We start from the raw sequence: 23,338 nt of genomic DNA, 5'->3' as shown, positions 1-23,338 counted from the left end.
AAATCAAATTGTAAACTATTTAAAGCTAAGCAGGACGTCCAGAAACTCAATTTTACGAGTGACATACATCACGCTTTAAGTTCAATTCAATAAATTCACAATTGACATCCATACAAATTATACTTGGAAATATTTTGGAAACAATTTAAAAGTAACAATAAATTACTTTTTATCTACAGTCTATAAGTCACCTAATTTCATTAGAAAACGTTTCGAAAAAAAATATATAATTCTAAAAATCTTACATAGACATAATACTGAAATAAAGTTTTTTAAAATGTTTTAATGATCGATTTTTTTCCATTCAGTGACGCGAGTATATAAAAATTAAAACAAAACAAAACACGTAAACATAAATTTCACACAATTTTCAATAACATTATTGCACTAAAACTTCATAACTTAATAATAAATATTGCATAAGCGTTAAAACCACATTACGTGAAATAAAATTAAATCTTAAACTACTAAAAGTTATTAAAATTTTAAGAACAAATATCAGTCGAAAGAGTAAGTTACTTCAATCTACCAGACGGAAGTTAGGATTTTCTAGAATAGAAATACCTAAGTTAAAGGTGTACCGAACATTGTGCTAACTACAGTTCTATGTATAACGTTTTGACTAAATATTAAGTACAATTTGGTGCTCAACTTTAATAATGTAAAGTGTTAATCATTAATCACTATAGACATATTATTTATCTACAAAAGTCGAAAAATGTGCAACAGGGTCGAGAATTTTACTAAACCTACAGTAAGTATCTACGAACACTGTCGTTCCGATGAACTGGCTCAGTGACTTGACCAATTTTACGAAACTGATACTTTTCTCTAGATTAGGGTTGGGCTTATGAATTAAATGGGCCAATATTAACTCTATTTTGATTTATAATTTTCTAATCGATTTATTATATCGGAATTCGTTTTATTTTTAGATCGTTTTAGAAGATCGATAAATTTTTCCACAATCAGACTTTATCGGGTATCAAATATTTGTCGTAGTTTTTAGGGCTTTCTACTCAACAGCTAAAACATCGACAGTTTATATGGTTATTTCCTTACCCTAAGAGACTCTTAAACTGTCATTTCAAACGCATTCTTCTATATTGAGATTTAACACTGGTTATGTTTGAAGAAATCTGTTTCCGCAAGCGAACCAGCTTGCTCCATAAAGATATGCAAACACCGCAGTGCTATTTCAAGGAGTCTGTAACTATAGGACTCGTGATGTATCTGTAGCTCCGCCATTTTTCTCATTAGTCACACTATTGTCCGTTATATTTTTGTTTCCTGAAACAAAAAAAGGTAATATCAGATTAATCATCATCATTCATCATCTTCGTCCAAATCAGAATTTTTACAGATCTGACAATTGTGGGACAATGTTTGGCAGGGTTTTTGAATTCTATAGAGAATAAAGAGTTTAGGTTTAATTAGGACATGATTAATATTTCACCGACAGTTAGTCGGAATACATGGATACAAGCACACATTCAATTTCGATTGACTTCTAAGTTCTAATAAAATTATCCCACTAAAAACATTTTCATGTAAAATGTTGTTAAGTCGAGACTTTGGCTCCCACTGTCAAAAAGGTTTGAAATCACAGATAGATCAAATAGCGACAAGCTTCGATGTACAAGCGAGCATAGACAGAGAAGTATAATAGAGACAAGCTTCTAACTCTACACACCTCAAAAACTACAAGCTTTAATTTTACAAACTTTAAATCTTATTTAAAAATGAAGTCATTAATGGGGATAGGACCTTGCTTTTGTGACGTACCCAGTGGTTCCTAGGATATGTCCGGGCCCTTAGGCACACACAAATTTGTGCTTCAGAACTCAGAACAGCCTAAGATGTACACGAGATATTCAGTACCAGACAAAAATAAGCAGGCACCACTCAAATTTTAATTTATGTGTTTTTTCACTTTCTAAATATCAAAGAACAATAACCAGATCTGGAGCAGTCATTACGAAAGATCATTGTGTGCCTTTACGTTGCCTTTGAAACAATGTTCGAAGTAGTCGAAGGCAGAAAAATACGATTTTAGGGAGAATAAAGCCTGTTATTTGCTGAACAATATAGAGTAGGTACTCACACTAGGCTTATTTCTTAAAGACCAAATAACTGCAACTCTAAACGAGAAATCAGTCGACAATATTTAATAGGTTAAGGCGTAGTTAGAAAAAAAAAAAACCAAAAATCTAAAGTTTTAGAAATAGTGAAAATAAGTTTTTTGTTATATTCCAATAACATAGCACCATACAATAAATACAGCGTTATAACGTGAGACAATGTGCACAAGTGTAGTATTTAGGGATACCTTTACAAGGGCCGGGGTGCAGCGGGTCGACGACGGTGCCGGCGCGGCAGGCGGCGCGCTGCAGGCGGCACCACGAGGCGTACGTGCGCGCGTCCGAGCCGCACAGCGCGCGCCGCGCGCCGCCGCCGCACGCGCCGCACGACACGCAGCGCGCGCCGCTCGCGCCGCCCGACACGCAGCGCTGGCCCGCCCCGCAGCGCACCCGCGCGCACGTCGCGTTCGCTGCGCCCGAGCGACGTATATTTACTTATTTATACTTTACTAGTGGTCGCTCAGTGCTCGAAATTTGATCATAATTAATTTAAATGCTAAGTTTGAATGAAAGGTTCGACTGTTGTCAAAGACTATACTTCTATAATAATAATCTGCATAAAGTTTGATAATAAAGCGTTGTAAGACGTGAAATAGGCATAGGCCTCTTTCTCCACGTAGGATAAGGATCGGATTAATCCACCACGCTGCTCCACTGCGGGTTGGCGGATTTAATGTATGATCATTTATGAATATTTTTTTAATTTCCTGTTATAAATATATAAATAATTTACTAAGTACAAACAAAGAAATTCGCGTACCCATACATGATCCTTTGTAGGCGAGTGGCAGCGCTTTGCCGCGTTCGCAAGCCGCTTTTCTCAAAGCGCACGCACCCGCGTACGTGCGCCCGTCCACCGCGCACACGGGCGCGCCCGCCACGTTGCAAGCGCCGCACCGCACACAATGAGCTCCCAACTCTGCGTCTAACACGCAGCGCTTTTCACCTCCACATCGTACTCCTTCACAGCTTCCCACTGTTCGAATACTCATATCTTAATATATATGATTCGTCTATACGTGTGTTTGTTACTTAACCACTAGTAAATAGCTGCTCCGATTTGATTGAAAATTTGTGTGTGCTTTTCAACGGATTCAAGGATGTTTTGAAAACACAATTGGATCCGGTAGGTGGCGCTACTGTCGGTATGTTTAGCAATCAAATTTCGCAGCTGCTATTCCGGGCCGGACAACGTCTGCCAGGTCGACTAGTTATTGAATAATAAGCATAATCGCCTTTGCAATTTGCTCCTGTATTTAGTTCGACCTAATAGCTGCTGATAATTTGGTAATATGACACCTAATGTAACATAATAACGAAGTAGAAATCAGACTAACAAGCGTGCCCTGTAAATATCCGACGCCTTTCCCAGTGGATTGTATCGTATTGCGGTTTATAGACCGGCGATAGATAATCTAGTCTAGACAGCGATCAAGTGCAGCCACTTTAAAGTTTAGATTACAGAGAATTTATCATGGTTAAAATCAGGCCGCCAACGGCTGCTTTAGTAAAACTATTTCGTGTTGGGTATTCATAGAGTACTTGTTAAAAGGAGCTTTGTGATTATTTATCGGAAGCTGAAATTATGTAGCTTTTACGTAACCAGACAGCGGTAGATAATTTAACTTCGAATTTAATTGTAATATCAAACTTTTGATATAACATTAATTGATGCAAAGTAGTGTACCTATAGAAAGTATCGTCATTATCATCATCTTCACTTCAGCCTATCGCAGTCCACTGCTGGACATAGGCATCCACAAGTTTGCGTCAAAAATGGCGCGAACTCATTTGTGTTGCCCATAGTGACCACGCTTGGCATGCGGGTTGGTGACCGCGGGGCTGGCATTGTCGCACTAAAGACGCTGCTGCCCGTCTTCGGCCTGTGTATTCAAAGCCAGCAGTTGGATTGTTATCCCGCTATCGGTCGGCTTTTTAAGTTCCAAGGTAGTAGTGAAACTGTGTTATCCCTTAGTCGCCTCTTACGACACCCACGTGAAGAGGGGGGGTGGCTATATTCTTTATTGCCGTAGCCACACAGCTTAGAAAGTATAAGTGTATCTAATTGCTGTGTAAACTAACGGTCAATTCGATTTATATCGGACTTCTATGTTTTTTCTTTTATAAAACTAAGTCGCACGTGGTGGTTTTTGGTCAGTAAAAGTTTGACATAACCTCTCCGGTGCCCCCGTGCTTAAGGGGTATCCATGAGAATTTGCCCTACGAAATAAAGATTGTGAGTAGGATATTTTCTGCTGCGCCCTACCCCAGTTAAGTTCCATGTTTTCTACATATACTAATATTGGTTCAACTGTATTAAATGCTCACCACATAAACATACATCAGTAATCTCCCAGCATTTCTACCTTCACAAATCTTAGAAACATTATTAAGTATTTCGAAGTTAGGGTTGTTTATTCATTGTAGTCAAATATCAAATAATTAAAAAAAAATTATACCCATTACAAAAATGTGTACCTACGAGTAGATACTATGGATTGCTAGGCGTTAATTATATGAATACGGCCGTGTTTTCTTATTAGGTATGAGCTTTTCAATTCGTAAAATAAATAACTTGTCTGTGGTCTTCACCGACGTAAAAAGAGCAAGCAATTTTTCATCTGTTAAAAATCTCTCCGATTTAAAACACTAATATGTACCTACTGTTACTGTGGAGCTTGTGGTACTTTAATATTTCTACTTGATTTCTACAGGAATACCATCTATATGACGAAACGTTGTTAAATATTGTAACTCAATATGATTATTTATATATAAATGAAAAATGTATTTAGGCCAGGATTTATTTACGTCCATCACTACTATCTATTGCGTTTTTTGGTGGAAGTCAATGTTGAGATTTAAGTAATTCTGTAATATTAGGTATTTAGTGTTCCTGTCGTTGCCCAGATATCTCTTTTACGTTTTCTTTGATTCCGAAATTAGCGATTTATAAAAATAAATGCTCTTCCTCTTCATTATACGAAAATACATATAGAATAATACATTTAACTATTACTGGCCAACACTCACACACAGGTCCTACATTGTAAAGTGTTTAATTATTAGGTACCTATTTTAATAGTTCATTTTATTTTATTTAAGTTTTTAGGCGTTACGATACGGATTGTCAACAACTATTGTTTATTATTATCGGAGTTGATATTTTGACATTCTCATAATAGGGTTAATAACGACAATACAATAAAATGTCCCAACTGCTGGCCCGAGGTGGGCCCACTAATTATAGAGCGTAAACGAAGTCATTTCGCGTAATATTCAAGAATGTATTTTGAGAATATCGGGTAGGTGCGTACATTACAAGAATTTGCCTTGCGCTTGTGGTGAGCCTATCCGCTCGTAAAATACTATGATGTGGTCGCACATAAACCGTGTGCATATTTTGCACGCCCTAAGATTTCGATGTTTATTTTTCGGAATAACATATTATTCTCAGAAAAGCATTCGCTAATATAGGTCGTGTGAATGTCCTTTACTTTGTCTAATCGTGTAGAATTGAACTGGTTTTCTTTACAGTGTAACGTCCGCCATTTTACTAGATATTGTTAACCGACTTCAAAAAAGGAGGAGATTCTCAATTCGATTGTATTTTTTTATGTGAGGTCAACCTCAGAATTTTTTACTGAGTGAATCGATTTCGATGATTCTTTCTTTGATCGAATAGTGGTACTGTCATATGATCATTCGAATTTAATCGAGATTTTCATTGGGATCTAATGAGTACGTTTTTAATAAATTTTGATACACGTAGGTATTTACTTGACTGTTTGTTCGTCTTCCTACGTTGCATTACTTGTCGATGTAACTGAAGTCGGTTTTTTTCCTTTGGAAGCTAACACAATTATTCAATTTAATTATTTAACAGCTGATTAACAAATGACACTTGAGGAGTTAAGATAAATATCGCAATATGATTATTTCTAGAGCGACCATTACATTGACGTTATCGCATAGGATATTATTCATACTATGGAATGGGGACGTCTGTCTGGTTCGGTCTAGGGCCGACTGCGATTATGACGCTAGGAAAGCGTCTCCGAAAAGGACTAATTAATTAAGGTATGTTTTAACTGTACTTTTACTTTACAAGAAAAGGCTTACCTACAACTTTATTTATGGGAAATTCGATCAAGATTGTAGGGTTCTGGGATAGTTTCAGTATAAAATACAATCGACTAGTAATAATATGATATAGTAAGAAACAAGTAGCTAAATAGATTTTTTAAAATGTTTAAACACTGCTTTATTTTTTATTGATAAATTTCCGCAGACGCATTTATAACCTGTGAGAGTTTCTTTTTTTCACATCCATTGAGTTACGTTATCTGTGTGCGTAACGAAGGAAGCGCTCGCCGCGGCCGGTTTCTCATAATTGCACCCATTCTGCACGCGGATGACATCCTGTGAGTTGTGACTACACCATTGCTATAGGCACTAACCACTCGTTTTCGAATGCCTTTTCCTTTGAAACTGTCACATAGCCCAGCCCGCTCTGTTAGTCACTTGGAATAGTTTTTATTGGAATGGAAGTTAGTAATTACACGGTACTGAGAAGTCGAGTCTGTATTTACAGTGTAAAAGTGAACAAGTAGTAATTACGTTACATTTATTTCAATTTAGAGTAATGCAATTAAAAAAAAAACTTTACATGTAACAAATTAAGTTAAAGCTTTTAAGTTTTAATATTTTTAAACATATAGGTATTTTTTTATGCACCTACATTCGTATATAGACATACCTGACTAAGTATTTTATTCTCTAGTCGTAGGAATACTAAATAGTAAACATTTCTCAACGTGGTTGCGTTTGCGTTTACATTCAGACATATTAACACCTGTAAGGCAGACTAAAAATAAAAAGAGTACGGTCGCACGCCTTGCAACAAAGTCAGCCTGGTCGGCCTACATGCAAATGTCGCTCGTCTGTATCTCACGTCTTGTTTTATTCCCACTGACTTACACTGAATAACGAACTACTTCTCTCTTTCGTCTACATCAGGGGTTTCCAAACTTATTTTGTCTAGTGCCCACTTTGAAAATAAATTATTTTATAGTGCCCCCATTTTTTCACCAACTTCAAAACCACTATAAATTCAAATTAAATTAATTATTGCGAGCTATATTGGCGGAGATCAAACATTAATTATAAACGAGACTTCTACTATAACCCTCAAGAGTTAACTTGAGACCTGAGCGCAGTAGATAGTACACAGCGGCGCTCAGGTCTCAAGTTAACTCTTACGGGCTACACCTGCTAATGAGAATGATTATTGAAACACAACTTTATAGTATTTAGACAGAGTATCTTTTATCAAAATAAAACAAACATAATCTATTCTAATATAAAAACCAATGTGAAGGATGATTTAAATCCCCCCCAGCCTCTACACAACGCCACCTTTTTTTTGGATCTCTTTCCGCCCCTCCTTTAGACCTGCAGCGCCCACAAGGGGGCGTTATCGCCCACTTTGGGAAAGGATGGTCTACGTATGTTACTTCAAAATAAAGAAGTAAATAGGTTACATTAAATTCAGTTATGATTAAATAATGTACGCGGTTTTATAGGTGGTGTGTTATGAACATAATAGTAAAGTTTATTATGTATAACCTATTTACTGTTCTAGTCACGCTACACCCTGACAGAGGCTAATATCGTACCAAAGATGATCCGCAGTTATATAATATGCAATGCAGCAAATTAAATTCTAGTTCTACTCGCAGTAGGTACAGAGCAACAAAACATAATGACAAGTAGATATGTTCCAACTTTGAAAAGTCAACTCAAGTAAATTGATTTACATTCACGGAACTCAAATTTTACTCGAGTTGATAGGACAAACTTGAGTTAAACAATAAACCATTAATTTATTATAAAGTTATCTACGTGTGAACCTTTCCACTATCATGTAGTATCTCGTCGTGGACCAAATTCGTTGCTGAACATCGAAGTATACAGTTCTCATTTAGCACTTTCTCAGTACACTGGCATTTCTTAAAACTCCCACCGATTTGAACTAAGTTATATTTGTATAGGAAAAATTAAGTACAACATGGTTTAAAATAGAGTCGAGTATGAATGAATAAGTAAAGCCATATCTAGTATTAAATCGCGAACTGTAACGAATAAAAGATTAAGAAATAAATAAAACCTGTCTTCGAATCACGTGCTTTTGATTTACATTGATCGAGTTAATTTGAAAACCGGCGGTTAGCACTAGAGGTCCATTCACATGAATGCACCCCGGGCGACGCGATCGTCCAGACGCAGCGCGCATCGCAATCACGTATTATTGAGACTCGATCCCGATAAAGACGTACTGAGCCTTATACGAACAAAACAGCAATTTACTAGTGCGATAGTAAAGGGGTGTCCGTTCATCGCGGGACAGGAATAAGTACGTTTAAAGGGAATGAATAAAAGAACTGGCGATTCCTAGCGTGGAAAGTGGACCATAATTATAGCTGCAGTCAATACTAGAACGCCCTGGGCGGCGTTTGATTACTGGTTCGCCAATAAACCTCTTAAGGAGAATTTGTTATAAATACGAAGTGATTGGTCATCGTCAGTAACTTTTTTCTTTATATTTTCTAGTAAATGCTCTTAGGATATTCAATAATTTTACATTTGTGTTCTGTACTCAATAAATTCGCTATAATGATTTATTAAGAGCAGGTATGTTCTCATCTATATATGTATACAAATAAATAAAATTGGAGTGTCTGTTTGTAATATTCGTCACTCCCAACGTTCAAAAAATTAAGTACTAAGTAAAAGTTAAAAAGCATTACCTTAATACTGAGGGCGATTTCAATTAAATTTATTTATTTATTTTATTTATTATTTTTTTTTAATTTTTATGGCGAAATTGATTGTAAGTGCTATGAGGTACTGTTGTTATATTTATTAGTTTATTATATTATATTATTCAAATGTATATATGCATTGCTTGTAAGTATTAATGGGTACATATTTGTATGTAAGTTTATTATAATATAACTGCACCACCTACCCGATCTTCAAATAAATAATACTTAATCCTATTTAGGGTTGTTTGGAAGAAATGGCTAACTAGCCATAAGAATGCCTCTCGTACTACACATTCTTAAGTTGTCTGTATTATTATTATTTTGTATTTGCATATTGTGGTGTACAATAAAGAGTAAATAAATAAATAAATAATATTAAAATAACCGCTTTTTACTAAATGCATATGGATGTATACACGGTACATATTATACCAAAATCATATTTTTTACAATTTGTGTCTGTCTGTTTGTTTCAGCTAATCTCTGAAACGGTTGCACCGATTTTGACGGGACTTTCACTGGCAGATAGCTGATGTAGTAAGGAGTAACTTAGGCTACTTTTGTTTTAGAAATTTATTTATTTTATAACTCTGAAAATTGAACAATAACTATTTTGTTAAATTCCACGCGGACGAAGTCGCGGGCACAGCTAGTATTTTATATATTTAAATCGGAGACTCGACGACCTTCGCACTTTTGAATGAAGTCCATGTACCACTAACATTTACGTTACGACAACCTTAAAATCCTTCTTGAAAATGTTTTTGTAATCAATTTAAGAAAAAAATAAAATAAAAAATATATTATATTAAAACGTGATCGACATTTACGGATGAATAGATATGTACACTTATAATGAGGATAAAGTTTAACTTATAGAATATTTATATAAAAATATACCATAACGAGTTAAACGTTAAACTTTAAACATTCTAGACGCGATAAGCGTGTCATGTCGGTTAACCAGCTTAAGGCTAAGGTTAAGCTTGAACGCGCCAATAATGAACCCGTAAACTTTGATGGAGTCTTAACCAACACTGAGCGGATGCGTACTCACAATAGTTATATGCGTTATAGAAATGGTTGCTAGGCGCACGAAAGTTGAGAATGTTTGTTGCCAAGTGTCGTCAATTAGTATGCTTTCATATTAATTATTATTAGGTAGGCACTAGTTGATACGATAATATTGTAACGACATTTTTTTTTTTCGGATTACATCGATTCCAAATATCTTTTTTTTAACAAACCTTGTCTTGGCAATGACATGTTATGTAGTCATTTAGAAGTTATGCGCGTGCATACATTTCGGCAATTAATTTTATTTATGTAGATTTGTAAAACTTAATAATTAATTGTACATAATATATGTAGAGGTCGGTATTAATAATTTCGATTTATAACCGTAGAGGTATTGAACAAAAATAGTCCGCGACGGTAATAAATTGGTTGTTCGATTATTTGTGCTTGAATCGTATTTACTGCGTTTGAATTTATTGGACGTTAAGATAAGCTACTGCTAAAGGAGGATCAGTGAAAGCTTTCTGAGGATATGGCTTACAGACGGCATATGCATGGCAATACGTGTCTGAATGTATTTAGGTAAATTTATACTCGAGTCGGCATAAATTGAAAATTTTCTATAAATGCTAACGAGAATTGTGACTAATGTCATGTATTAAGAGCCATTTCACAAAAATTGGTAACAATCCGCGAAATTGTAATATTTTGACGTCGTTAATCTCAGTGTTGGATGCAATAATGTAATTTATATTCTTGAAATATAATAGAGCAACCTTTGTTGTAGTCCATAGTCAGATCAGAATTTTGATTTATATTATGTGTATAAAATTATTAACCTTTTCATCAGCCTCCTCCCTGGGTAAACGGTCGCAATGTATACTTTGAAGTCCTACTTTTCAATAACCTCTACGTTGAAACCATTTTAAAAAAGTATCATAATATGTGGAATATAATTTTGTTGTCCACTATCATAGATTTTTATTCCATTTGTATCTCTATTAAACGATAAAAAAAATTTAAAGTTACGAATATTTTCCAAATAAGTACAATTTTAAAAGCGATATTTCTCTTAGAAAACTAAGAAATTTTAACGAACTATCTTCATCAAAGTAAACTTACATCATTAAGGAATATAAAAAAAAATAATTAAAAGATGTAATTATTTTTAATACATTTTATATTAAATAATAAAAAGATAGTATATATTGCCACGCATCAAGCCCGGTAAATCAGTCGAGCGCTAGCGCTCTTAGAGGTAAGGTCCACGCCAAATTCTGCGCAGCCGTCTCTTTCGCTCACACGCGCCAAGCGCCTGTTGTTATAGCGGATAAAACGCATTTGATACTTTCATAATAAAATATAAATAAAATAAACATATTACGAAAATGACTGTAAAATAATATAATGATAATTTCTGTAAACAAATGTATAATTTAATTTTATTTTCTCACACTATCAATACAAATAGGCATTTCAATCTGTTTGTCTTGTTATTTGTTAATTAATATGTTTGTCGGTGTCGATGTCATTAAAAGCTTTTTTATTCATATCGTAAATATTAGATTCATTCGTGAACTGAAAAAACTAAATCAATTTAAAAAAATTGTTTCATAAAATTGATTTTTTTAATTTTATTTTAAATTTATTGACTGTTGTTATATAACATACTTGAAATTTTTAACAAATTAATTATGTAAAAAACATTTTATACCATAGTTATATTTTTTATTATACATCAGAAAATGATCACGATGGTCTTTTGGTTGTCACACTATACGTACTAGCACAAAGATCGCGCGGCTCGTACGACTCGCGCGATGCGACCAAATTTACCTAAACTTGCAGAGCGTAAAATTGTGAAATGGCTCTTAAATTAACTTAAAGGAATGACAAGATGTTATTTAAAGGTTCTTGTTAGTTAACCATATAGATAATGTTATTCAAATGTAATAAATAACTTTCTTTTTTTCATATGAACTTTTGTGGTAGAATTAATAACTTGTTCTTCGACGATGAAAAATCGGTTTTTGTCACTTTTATTTAATAATTCTTAGCCATTCTTTAATTAAAAATTTCAAGTTACCGTTTAATAAACAGTTATCTTCTTCCCGTGGATGTCGTAAGATGCGACTAAGGGATAACACAGTTCCACTACCACCTTGGAACTTAAAAAGCTGACCGATGGCGGCATAACCATCCAACTGTTGGCTTTGAAATGTACAGGCCGAAGACGGGCAGCAGCGTTTTCGGTGCGACAAAGTTAGCCCTGCGGTCACCAACCCACCTTTCCAGCGTGGTGACTATGAGCAACACACAGCATGAGTTCACGCCATTATTTGCACAAATTTGTGGAGGCCTATGTCCAGCAGTGGACTGTATCAGGCTGAAGTAGTGATGATGATGATGATATCTTATTTTTGTAGCACTAACAAATGGAGCATATTTCTTATACGAACCACCGAAGATTGACTTTTTAAGAATAAAGAAATTGGTGTCAATATACATAATTATATTTTGATATTTCGCTAGGCCAAATAAAACCGTTGCAAACATGATTTTTCACAAACCTTTACAGTTAATAAATACAACACATATTATTATTATATTACAGTTAATAAGATGAGAAATTTTAGCTAAATACTGTTTTCAATGATTGTGTTGTATTCCTGGCTGTAAGGTTGCCAGAACTCCTGGGGATATGGTTGGCAACGCGCTTGCAATGCTTCTGACGTTGCAGGAGTCTATAAGCTACGGTAACCGCTTACCACGGGCCGTACACTTGTTTGACACTCTTAAAGCATAAAATAAAATACAAAAAAAAAGGTTTTAAAAATGAGCTGTAACTCACCCCGGCACGGTCCAGGGTAATCAAGAGTGAGGTGCTTGGCGGGGCGGCGGCAGGCTCTGCGGCGCAGGCGGCACAGCGAGCGGTAGGTCTTGCCGTCGCTGCCGCACACGGGCCCCGCGCGCCGGCACGCCGCCGCGCACACGCACCGCGCCCGCCCGCCGCGCACCACGCACCGCCGCCCCGCGCCGCACGACACGCCCGCACATGATTCTGTTGACAAACCTTTTGTTGATACGACTAGCTATGTCTACGGTTATAGTACTGGCTTATCGGTTACGGGCTCGATTTCCGTATAATATGATTATTGAACATTTCGATGTTTGCCGTGGTCTGGGCGTTTGTGCTTGTGTATTGTGTATGTTTGCGAACCTCCGACAAAGGAGTAAATTCCAGTTGGGGCCGTTGAGTGTGACGCGTTTACTATTATTATTAGTAATACTATCAGTATAAAGCTGATAAGTTTTAACGCGAAAATTTGAGGATTTCAACTTGAGTAATTTTCACTTAAGGTAGGGCACAGAAGAAAATACCCTGCTTAAAATCTGGAGTAGCCCGGCTGGGGAAGTACCTCAACCTTAGAGAAGAAGCATTGTTGTGTTGTATCATGTAAAAAAATAAATATTATCATTATAACGCTGATAGCTTTGCTTGTGAGTTCGAACCCGTCATCAAGGAATCAAGCAGATTTCATACGTTATTTTCGCAGTGGATTGACCTTTTAATATTATTAGTTTAATTGTGTAGAATAAAGGGTAATAAAACCTAATAAAATCTATTTTCAACTATATTCAAATATTTAAGTTGGCAATAAAACAATGAACAGGCGCGGAACTGCTAAGAAAGAAAAAACATTAATTAGATAAAGATTCATGTTTATGGCAATTACGGATAGACAAAAATTTTAATTGGCAAAAAATTATATCCTACACGTGTTTCTGTGTCCGTTCTAGCATAATTACATAAGTATGTACCGAGTAGTAAGTTTGATAATTCTCATCAATAAATTTAAATTTAATTTAGCTTCGCGTGTTTATTACTATAACTATATATGCCTTTCATTTATCAATTTACTTTAAATATTTTGTTAATTAAATTTTCAAAAAATCTACTGAATTAAACAGTAGTAATTTATTTTTTCACCAATTTTACCAACATTCTTATATTGTTATATTGCAATTTGATAGGAATAGAAATCTTGCTATTGCTCGTCTATTGCAAATTACGTATAACTCAGCAAATATAGCCCAGAGGGTTTAATCTTAATTGAACCCAAGGACCTAACCGTGTGTAAATCAGATATTACTAAAACGGGTCAGTCTATAATTTTGTATGTCTATCGCGCGATGCACGGCTGACCTAATTTCTAAAACAATCGTTTATCTCTACCAATACGTATTGTTACACCTAACACAAAACGATGTCATTAGTGATTGTTATAACATGGACAGTAGAGAGTTTATTAAACGCATTTTTTTTATAATCAAATTCAATTTATTTTATTTTTTAAAGTCAATTTACTTTATATTATTTATGTACAATTTTTTTACTTTATATATTGCGAAGTTACGTCGAAGTCGATGTCGTGTTGATATACGATAAGTTTAGTTTAAAAATATATCGTTATTTATTTATTTATTTATTTATTTATTTTTATTAATCTGTAGTTTGTCTCTATCTATGTTGGCTATGCTAATAATAAATTGAATTATTTAAATTAAAGTGATATCATCATCATTAAGATAAAGATAAAAGATACATGAAGATAGAGTAAATATCCTTTGGAACTGGTTTCTATATAGAAAAAAAAAACCATTAACCATAGAATTTTCAAAAGAAAATACATAAATAAAATTTATAATATCGCTACATGACACTTCTATACATGTTGGTGAATATATTATAAATAAATTATAAAACATACGACATTCGAAGGTGAAATAAATTACAATTTGTATAATTGCCATAGCCACACTATACACAGGACGCTAGTGACATACCTAATTGCTTTTTTTTTACAAAATATCTTTCTGATAAACCATTCAAGACTTTAGGAAATGCTACAAAAATTGTCTAACATACGAGATAACATTAATTGACGATTAAATATTTAATAAAAAAATATTATAATTTCAAGTGATAGATATTTTATCTAAACATCTATAATAATTAGTATAAAGCTGAAGAGTTTGTTGTTGCATTTTTATTATAATATATCCAGGCATATGAATCGCTATGTATGAAAAATGCTTCATCGACAAGGCAATTTTATAGATAAAATTTGGAAGCATAATTTATTAATAACTAGCTGTGTCCGTGATTTTAACCGCGTTTAAAAAAAAATATTGTTCAGTTCGCAGAGTTACAAAATAAATAAATTTCTCAAATAAAAGTAGCCTTATCACATCAGCTATCTGCCGGCGAAAGTCCCGTCAAAATCGGTCCAGCCGTTTCAGCGTTTAGCCAGAACAAACAGACAGACAGACAGAAGACAAACAAAAATTGTAAAAATTGTTATTTTGGTATATCGTGTATACATCCATATGCATTTAGCAAAAAGCGTTTTTTTTTATATTACAAACAGACACTCCAACTTTATTTATTTGTATAGATGTATAAGATTTGGAGATAATGTAAAATCAAATGAACGCCACGACGCGCCACGCGCTTGTGTAAGTCGGCCGAGTTACTCAGAAACGGTTTAAAAAATATTTTAGTACGTTATTTCCTCAAAGTAACGCGGGTAAAAACTCAGGGCACAGCTAGTTTATCATAAAGAGGAAAGAATAGATTTTTCTGTTTGTTTCCAATGGATAAACTCAAAAACTACTTGACCGATTTAAAAAAAATGTTTTTAACAGTAAAAGGCTACGTTATCACTGATTGATAGAGGCTATATTTTAATGTTAGAAAACGGAACAGCCAACAGAGTATAGTCAACGCATGCGATGCCGCGGGAAAAAAGCTAGTGTGAAATGATCTAATCGGAAAACGAACGGAAATGTACCGTCAAACCGTAAGGTATTATACGTTTTTCGCAATTCTATTTTTGAAACATGCAAACGGTGCTTCAAGTGAATAGTAGGTACTAGTAAGTTTAATATTAATGGAAATAAAGACATTTCCTCTATGCCGATTATTAAATTAATTTTATGTCATTACTTTTATGTCATTAATTTTATGGATTACTTATTGGAAAAAAAAAAATTAGGAGTTTCGCCTTTCTTTATTTTTAGCAAATTCCCTAGTATTTTGAATATTTAGAGTATGATGTAGATGTGTAGCTATATTTGTCACATGTTACAAAAATACAATCACTATTTTATGTGATTGATAAAAGACCAGAATCCTGTTTATAATAAGGAACTGACCAGCACAAGCTGTACACGGTACGCCTCCAGATAAAGCTTTGTAGAAGAATATCTCTCCGCTGTCGAGGTCGCGCGGGCTCCAGGCGGCGGGAGCGCGCGCGCCGCCCGAGCAGCACTCCGCGCGGCCCACGCGCAGCGCCGCCACTGAACTGCACCGCCCGCCGCGCTCCATTCCCGTCCAGCAAATTCCGGCTACATAAGTGAAAAACATATATATATTGGTGTTAACTTCTTATGAATCGATATTAGGTTGTTGGTATGAAAAAATTATGGGGTGTGAAATGGAGTTAAGCAACCGACACCGACGCTCAGTACGCTGAGTGACGTTTTACAACGCTTTTAGCTGTTTTACAAGCATTCATTGTACCGATATCTAATGCTTATAATTATTGATTTTAGAGCTTTTTTACTCGTATTTTAATAAATTATAATTTTATTAATTTAATACAACATTTTAATTTATATTATCACGGTAGACGTTCTTTAAGAGTAAACTCCAGTCGCGAATCGGAGCTGACACACACACGTTTTTTAAATAGTTACAAATAGTTGCTTCTACGTGGAGGAAGAAGATTATACCCAGTAGATGGATGTTACAGGCTGAATCAATTCATCTACCAAAACAACAAATATCTACTTTGTATAAAAGTAATAAAACCACAAAATTAATAATATGAGTACCTACGTTAAAAAGGCTTTCAAAGAAAGATTCGATTGATTTATATTATGTAATAATTGTCGTCTTAACCGTAAATGATTTTAAGAGAAGAGACCTAATGGACCGTGTATTCATTTACGATTCTCTCTTAAGACGTAATATTATATCGCACCTTTAATAAAACAAAGATGTAACTCAAAATTTGTGGATTTGGAGATTTTACAAGAAAACCCGTCTTCGTCGCGTAAAGAATAGGTAGACTTCGACTCCGGCGTTTTAACTATAAGATACAGAGAGATACGCGACTGTTGCTCTCTTTTCTATGAACTGGAACTGACAAGTCAGTTCTTATAAAGTGGCGTGATTCAGAGATGCACCGGCAGTGAGCGGAGATTAAAGTGCTGCCGTTTTGAGTAACATCAAATAATTCGATATTAGATTAAAAGGGATTTAAAATAAAAAGATGATTTTTGTTATACTTCATTCTCTCAGAAAACGCATTTGATAATGATGTGTAACATTTGGATTTACTTCGGTTTTGTTTTAAAAATTTACAAATTTTACAAAGTTAACGCCTAACACTTCAGTTTTATATTGAAATATATGCCTTAGTTGTTGGAGTAATTGGTTAAGTATCACTTTATTGTAATAAATAAGGCTATTTATAAAAGTCACTTTTGTTTACTTCTTTTTATTATTTAGAATGACGAAAGATAAGTAAAAACTTTCAACATTAATTCCCTTTTCGTGTAAAAGTTAAGAATAACTTGTAACTGTTGTGCTTATTTGTATAGGTTTTGAAAACGGAGTCGTCTTAGAGCTCACAATTTTTGTTAAGTTTCAGCGTATCGAGCGTAAAAGTTATAAGATAAACATAATAGTGTATCATTACAACCTATACAGTCCACTGCTGGACATAGGCCTCCATAAGCTTTCGCCAAAAATAGCGTGAACTTATGTGTTTTGCCCATAGTCACCACGCTGGGCAGGCGGGTTGGTGACCGCAGGGCTGGCTTTGTCGTTCCGAAGACGCTGCTGCCCGTCTTCGGCCTGTGTATTTCAAAGCCAGCAGTTGGATGGTTATCCCGCCACCGGTCGGCTTTTTAAGTAATATAATAATAGTGTAATAAGTTATAATTTTTTTTCATCTGATTACTGTAATTAATGTGAAAGTTTATGAGGATGACGTATGGATGGATGATTGTTACTCTTTTATGGCAAAACGACTGAATAGATCATTGTCATTCAACAATGCTGCTATTTTGACGTTAAATAATTATGATTATTATTCATCCTTAAAATATACTACAGTGTTATGAATTATTGTTATTTTAGACTAAAGAAGTTATGCAGGTTGAAGAGGAAAATCAACAAAATACATATATCTCCAGAGGCCAAAAATGTAACTGCAGAGCTGACGAAAATGATGACACCGACTCAATATTTTACTGTCACTTATGAGTTGACGAGAAAAATGACACCTAAATAATACTAGCCATTTACAGTCCTCTAGTTCGTCTTCAAGATCATCTTAATCTAGTTCCGATTCATCTAGCTCATCATCGTCAAGCTCTTCTAGCTCATCTTCATCCAGTTTTTCAAGCTCCAATAGTTCAATGCCTACCCAAAACCCTGCCCCACAAAACTTTAAAACGGATTGTGAAGAAAAGACGTCTTACACCAATTCACCACAAAATACTGAGCAAAATATGAGCAAATTCAGCTGAGAGAGCGACGAAATTACAATAGTGTGGCCAGTTACAATATTTCTTCAGTATAATACACAGATCTAAGTGACGTCGACCTGAGTGACGACGATGCACTGTAGATTTTAATACGTTGTTTAATAAGCCTGTCAACAGAAGAAATTTTATGTTTGAAAATCAAAGTTCTTCTGACTCTGACTGCAATAATAAACCAAATATTTGTCAGTTAGTAGGCTGACTATTGCAATGCACTGCTGGACATAGGCCTCCCCAAGTTCGCGCTAGACATCCCGGTTTTCCGCAATCCTCATCCAGCTTACACCGGCAATTTTAGGTAGATCGTCGGTCCAACGGGCCAGAGGACGTCACACACTGTGTTTGCCAAGACGCGATCTCTTCTCCAGGACGCGTCTGCTCCAACAGCCACCGGTCCTGCGCCACAGATGACCAGCCCACTGCCACTTCAACTTGCTAATTCTGTGGGCTATATCGGTTACTTTCATTCTCTCGCGGTAGTCTCGTTTCTAATCCTATCTTTGAGGGAAACCCCAAGCATGGCCAGTTCCATTGCACGTTGAGGGACTTTATATTTGTGGACCAGTCCCTTCGTCAGTGTCCATGTCTCGGCTCGGTAATGTTAACACAGGCAGGACGTATTGCTCGAAAACTTTTGTCTTCAAGCATTGCGGAATCTTCGAAGTGAAGACTCGACGAAGCCTGCCAAATGCCGCCCAGCCCCACCGAATTCTCCTATCGGCCTCCTTGTCAAAGTTGTTGCGGCCTAGTTTAATAGTATGGCCTAAGTAAATATAATCCTGAACAACTTAGAGAAGGGTACCATCGACCGATACCTGTCTCGGTATGACTTGGTTGTTAGACATAACTTTCGTTTTGTCCAAGTTCATACAGAGAACGACACGTCGGGAGGACTCGTTTAGACCGGCTAGCATTTGGCCTAACTCATCTAGCGTGTCCGCAAAGATGACGATATCGTCGGCGAAATGAAGGTGAGATGTATTCACCGTTGACATTGATGCCTTGTTCAAAGTCTTAAAGATATCTTCCAGCGCAGTGGTAAACAGTTTCGGTGATATTACATCTTGCTGTCTTACCCCACGCCGCAAGGAAATAGGTCTTGTTCTCTGGTCCTGGACAATTTTTGTTAAGTTTCAGCGTATCGAGCGTAAAAGTTATAAGATAAACATAATAGTGTATCATTACAACCTATACAGTCCACTGCTGGACATAGGCCTCCATAAGCTTTCGCCAAAAATAGCGTGAACTTATGTGTTTTGCCCATAGTCACCACGCTGGGCAGGCGGGTTGGTGACCGCAGTACTGGCTTTGTCGCACCGAAGACGCTGCTGCCCGTCTTCGGCCTGTGTATTTCAAAGCCAGCAGTTGGGTGGTTATCCCGCCACCGGTCGGCTTTTTAAGTTCCAAGGTGGTAGTGGAACTGTGTTATCCCTTAGTCGCCTCTTACGACACCTACGGGAAGAGAGGGGGTGGCTATATTCTTTGGTACCGTAGCCACACAGTACCCGTAGCCACACAGTACTAGAGACTAATTGTACCTAATTCTTATAATAGTGTATAGTTTTTGTTTTGTTTAAAAAACAATATTTGTAGCCATAAAGAGATATATAAATATCGAAAGATTAATAAAAATTTGTTTAATTTAAAAAAAAGGTGATAAATTTCAGTTTTCGTTTTATAAAAAAATGATGCATTAGTACATACAACATCATAATTACAATTAAATAATCATAAAACGAAACATTGTGATTTATTTTTAAAACTTTTTGTTATGTTTTAATACTAAAGAGAATTTTTTTGAAATACTACCTAAAATATTAAGTAATTTTTGGCATAAAGAGATTTAAGTCGGAACTTTTTTTTCATCTCCATTTTACAGCTATTATAGATTTTAACACAGTTGTTTTTCTATTATTCTATTAATCTCTGTACTTTAAACTACTGATATCAATAATAAAAGTCATTAAAAGCATTACAAATAATTGGTAATTTTTAATCAAACACAATGCGGAAAAAGTGCTAAACTTCAAACGCCAATTCCCACAAATTGCGATTTTTGAGTTACATCTTTGTTTTATTAAGGGTGCGATATGTAGAACCATTTTAGAGGAGATTGATCACTGGTGACGAAAGGTGGATCACCTATGATAATAACGTATAAAAAAGGTCGAAGTCAAAGGTCGGTCAAGATGCGTAGACTATCGCGAAATCCGGGTTGACACGCAATAATTTTTGAGATTTTTGAAATTGATGTGAGTGGATTGTGAGTGTATGGTGGGATTGCAAGGGCATAATTTATTATGAGGTTTTACCGTCACGCAAAACCATCGATTTGGATATCTGCTGTCAACAGATCACGAGGCTTAAGCAAGAATTTGAGAATAAGCGACCAGAATTGATCAACAGACAAGTTGTGGGCTTTCATCACGACAACGCCCTACCGTCTTAACTACTCAACATATATTGAGAAAGTTTGACTGGGAAGTCTTAATGAATCCACCCACCATATAGCCCATCTGTTTTGATCTCTTCAGAATTCTATAGCTATTATAAAGTTAACATTAAGAGAGTAATGTCAAAAGTACTTGTCGCGGTTTTTTAATGAGTCTCAAAATTTGTACATCCACGGAATCCTGTCACTACGTACAAGATGGCGGCAACTTGTTGAACAAAATACTACATAATAATATGTATATTATAATTAATGTAAATACATTTCGTAAAATCTTAACTTGACTTTCTATATAAAATACGACAAAACTTTTCCCCTGATATAGAATTACTTAAATGACAATAAAATAGAAAAATAAACGCCTTATAAAAACTTATAAAATAATATAATATTTAAAAAACTATTAAAACGGAAAACCCGTATCACCATTTAAACTTTAGGACTAAACGTTTACCACGTCAAATTGTATACAAATTGATAGTCAGTTTTTTAAAAGCTTTTAGCAAATTGTGCATTTCGGGACAAATTTAAAGATATTATTTTTATATGTACTTATATAATACGTAAAGGTATAAGGCCTTAAATACCGACCCAGTATTTTCCTGGTTTCTCTTAGCATAGTGGTCTATAAGAGTCGTTTTGTGGGATTTATACCGTTGTAGAAACACCCCGTAAAAGACAATCGATTGGTTAATTCAATTAACCGATTAATTTTTTTTATTTTATGCGACGAATGGATCGCCTCTAGCAGAATTCAGCCAGTTGCAACGTATTCAAAATATTCTTTAGCTTTATATAGGATTCTATGGGAATGGGTTATATGCATATCGCTCAATATTATTAAGTAAGGGATTTTCCTACGCCAACAACTAAGACCAGTGCTCGTATATCCGAACTTACTAAATCATCCCACTGATTTTATAAGCTATTTGTATGTCATTCAAACTTTTCAAACAATTGTAAATAATTGTATTTGCTGGCAAACGAAAAAAAAAATCGACTTCAATTATATCGATAAGTAATACAACGTAATAGTCAAGTAAATACGCATTATCAAAGATTACTCCAAAAGTTGTAATCAGATCTCAATGAAATTGACACATGATAAACACCAGCTTTCGATTAAAATAAAAATCATCAAAATAAATCGGTACACCCAGTAAAAAGTTATGCTGATTTTCGAGGATTTCTCTCGATTTCCCTGGGATCCCATCATCAGATCCTGGTTTCCTTATCATGGTACCACACTTCGGATATCTCCTTTCCAGCAAAAAAAGAATTATCAAAATCGGTACGTAACTTTTTTGAAGTCGGTTAAAAAGACCACTTTTAGATCTGCTAGTTTCGAGTGCAAGGCATCATGTCTTAAATCCGCGCCAAATTTATCTGGGAATCCATTTTGTTTCTCATTTTCCTCTCATTATAAACAAGAACAAATGGAGGAGAAATACGCAAAGAAAGCTTACGTGACACCGTATTTAAGCTAACTTGACCCCGATCCGCAACCAAATTACAATGTACTTGGATTACGAAATTGTTCAACACAGCAGCTTTTTTCTGGACAAGATATAACTTCTCAAAAGATGAAAATAAATCGTTTTATTTTTAATGATTTCATTAATACAATCTTAGCCTAAGAACTAAGTTGTTTTGCTTAGTTGTTTAGTCAATATTTTAGGTATCCGAATTTACATAAAACTGTTGTTCTAAATTTAACTTTTTATGACGAACCTCGTTGTTAGTTTTAAATCAGACTTATTTGAATTTTGTTAATTTTTTTTTCTAATACCTATTAGTCATGCATCTATAAAAAACAACTGAACTGTGCGTAGGTGTGATACACCTACGCAAAGTTTAGCTGGAATTCGGACCCTGTTCGTTTAGTTTCAATTTTGTTGAAGTTGAATTTATTTGATACTGCAAGCTTAAAAGTTGAGATGCATTTTTTTATTTTGTCAAATAAAATTAAGCTAGGTGCTATTTTTTACGACTGACCACGCATAATCACCTAGTCTATGCCTTAGCGTGGACGTCGTCATGGTGGTTATTTTCATTGAATGAACACACGCGATGACTGCGATTTGTTGTCGGTTTTATTATTTTACTCTGCAATTGTCGCGCTTTATATTTGCAGGAGTTAATTGACGCGAAGCCGACAATTGCATTTACATATACTACTAAAATTTGATACCAAAATGTGATTCTTTGACGTAACGATTAAATGCGATAACAGTAACTTTATGAAATCATTACTTAAATTATTTCGCACAGCTAAGTATATT

At 35.1% G+C, this 23,338-nt stretch overlaps 1 protein-coding gene across 1 annotated transcript in view; it reads right to left on the bottom strand.

The window, feature by feature from the left end:
- Positions 1–657: 657 nt before the first annotated feature.
- LOC123661384 (follistatin-A) overlaps positions 658–23,338 on the bottom strand; it is a 42,658-nt gene continuing 19,977 nt past the window's right edge. Inside the window, exons 2-6 of the mRNA XM_045596349.1 lie at positions 16,205–16,396; positions 12,837–13,046; positions 2,902–3,117; positions 2,330–2,551; positions 658–1,290 (exon numbers count right to left, since the gene is read on the bottom strand). Coding sequence (XP_045452305.1) covers positions 1,214–1,290; positions 2,330–2,551; positions 2,902–3,117; positions 12,837–13,046; positions 16,205–16,396 — 917 coding nt within the window. The 3' untranslated portion in view covers positions 658–1,213. The remainder of the gene's footprint in view (positions 1,291–2,329; positions 2,552–2,901; positions 3,118–12,836; positions 13,047–16,204; positions 16,397–23,338) is intronic.

Source organism: Melitaea cinxia, chromosome 17 (genome assembly GCF_905220565.1).
Source record: "Melitaea cinxia chromosome 17, ilMelCinx1.1, whole genome shotgun sequence".
Taxonomy (NCBI): Eukaryota; Metazoa; Arthropoda; class Insecta; order Lepidoptera; family Nymphalidae; genus Melitaea; species Melitaea cinxia.
Note: the sequence above shows the minus strand (reverse complement) of the source record. Positions and strands in the feature narration are given on the sequence as shown.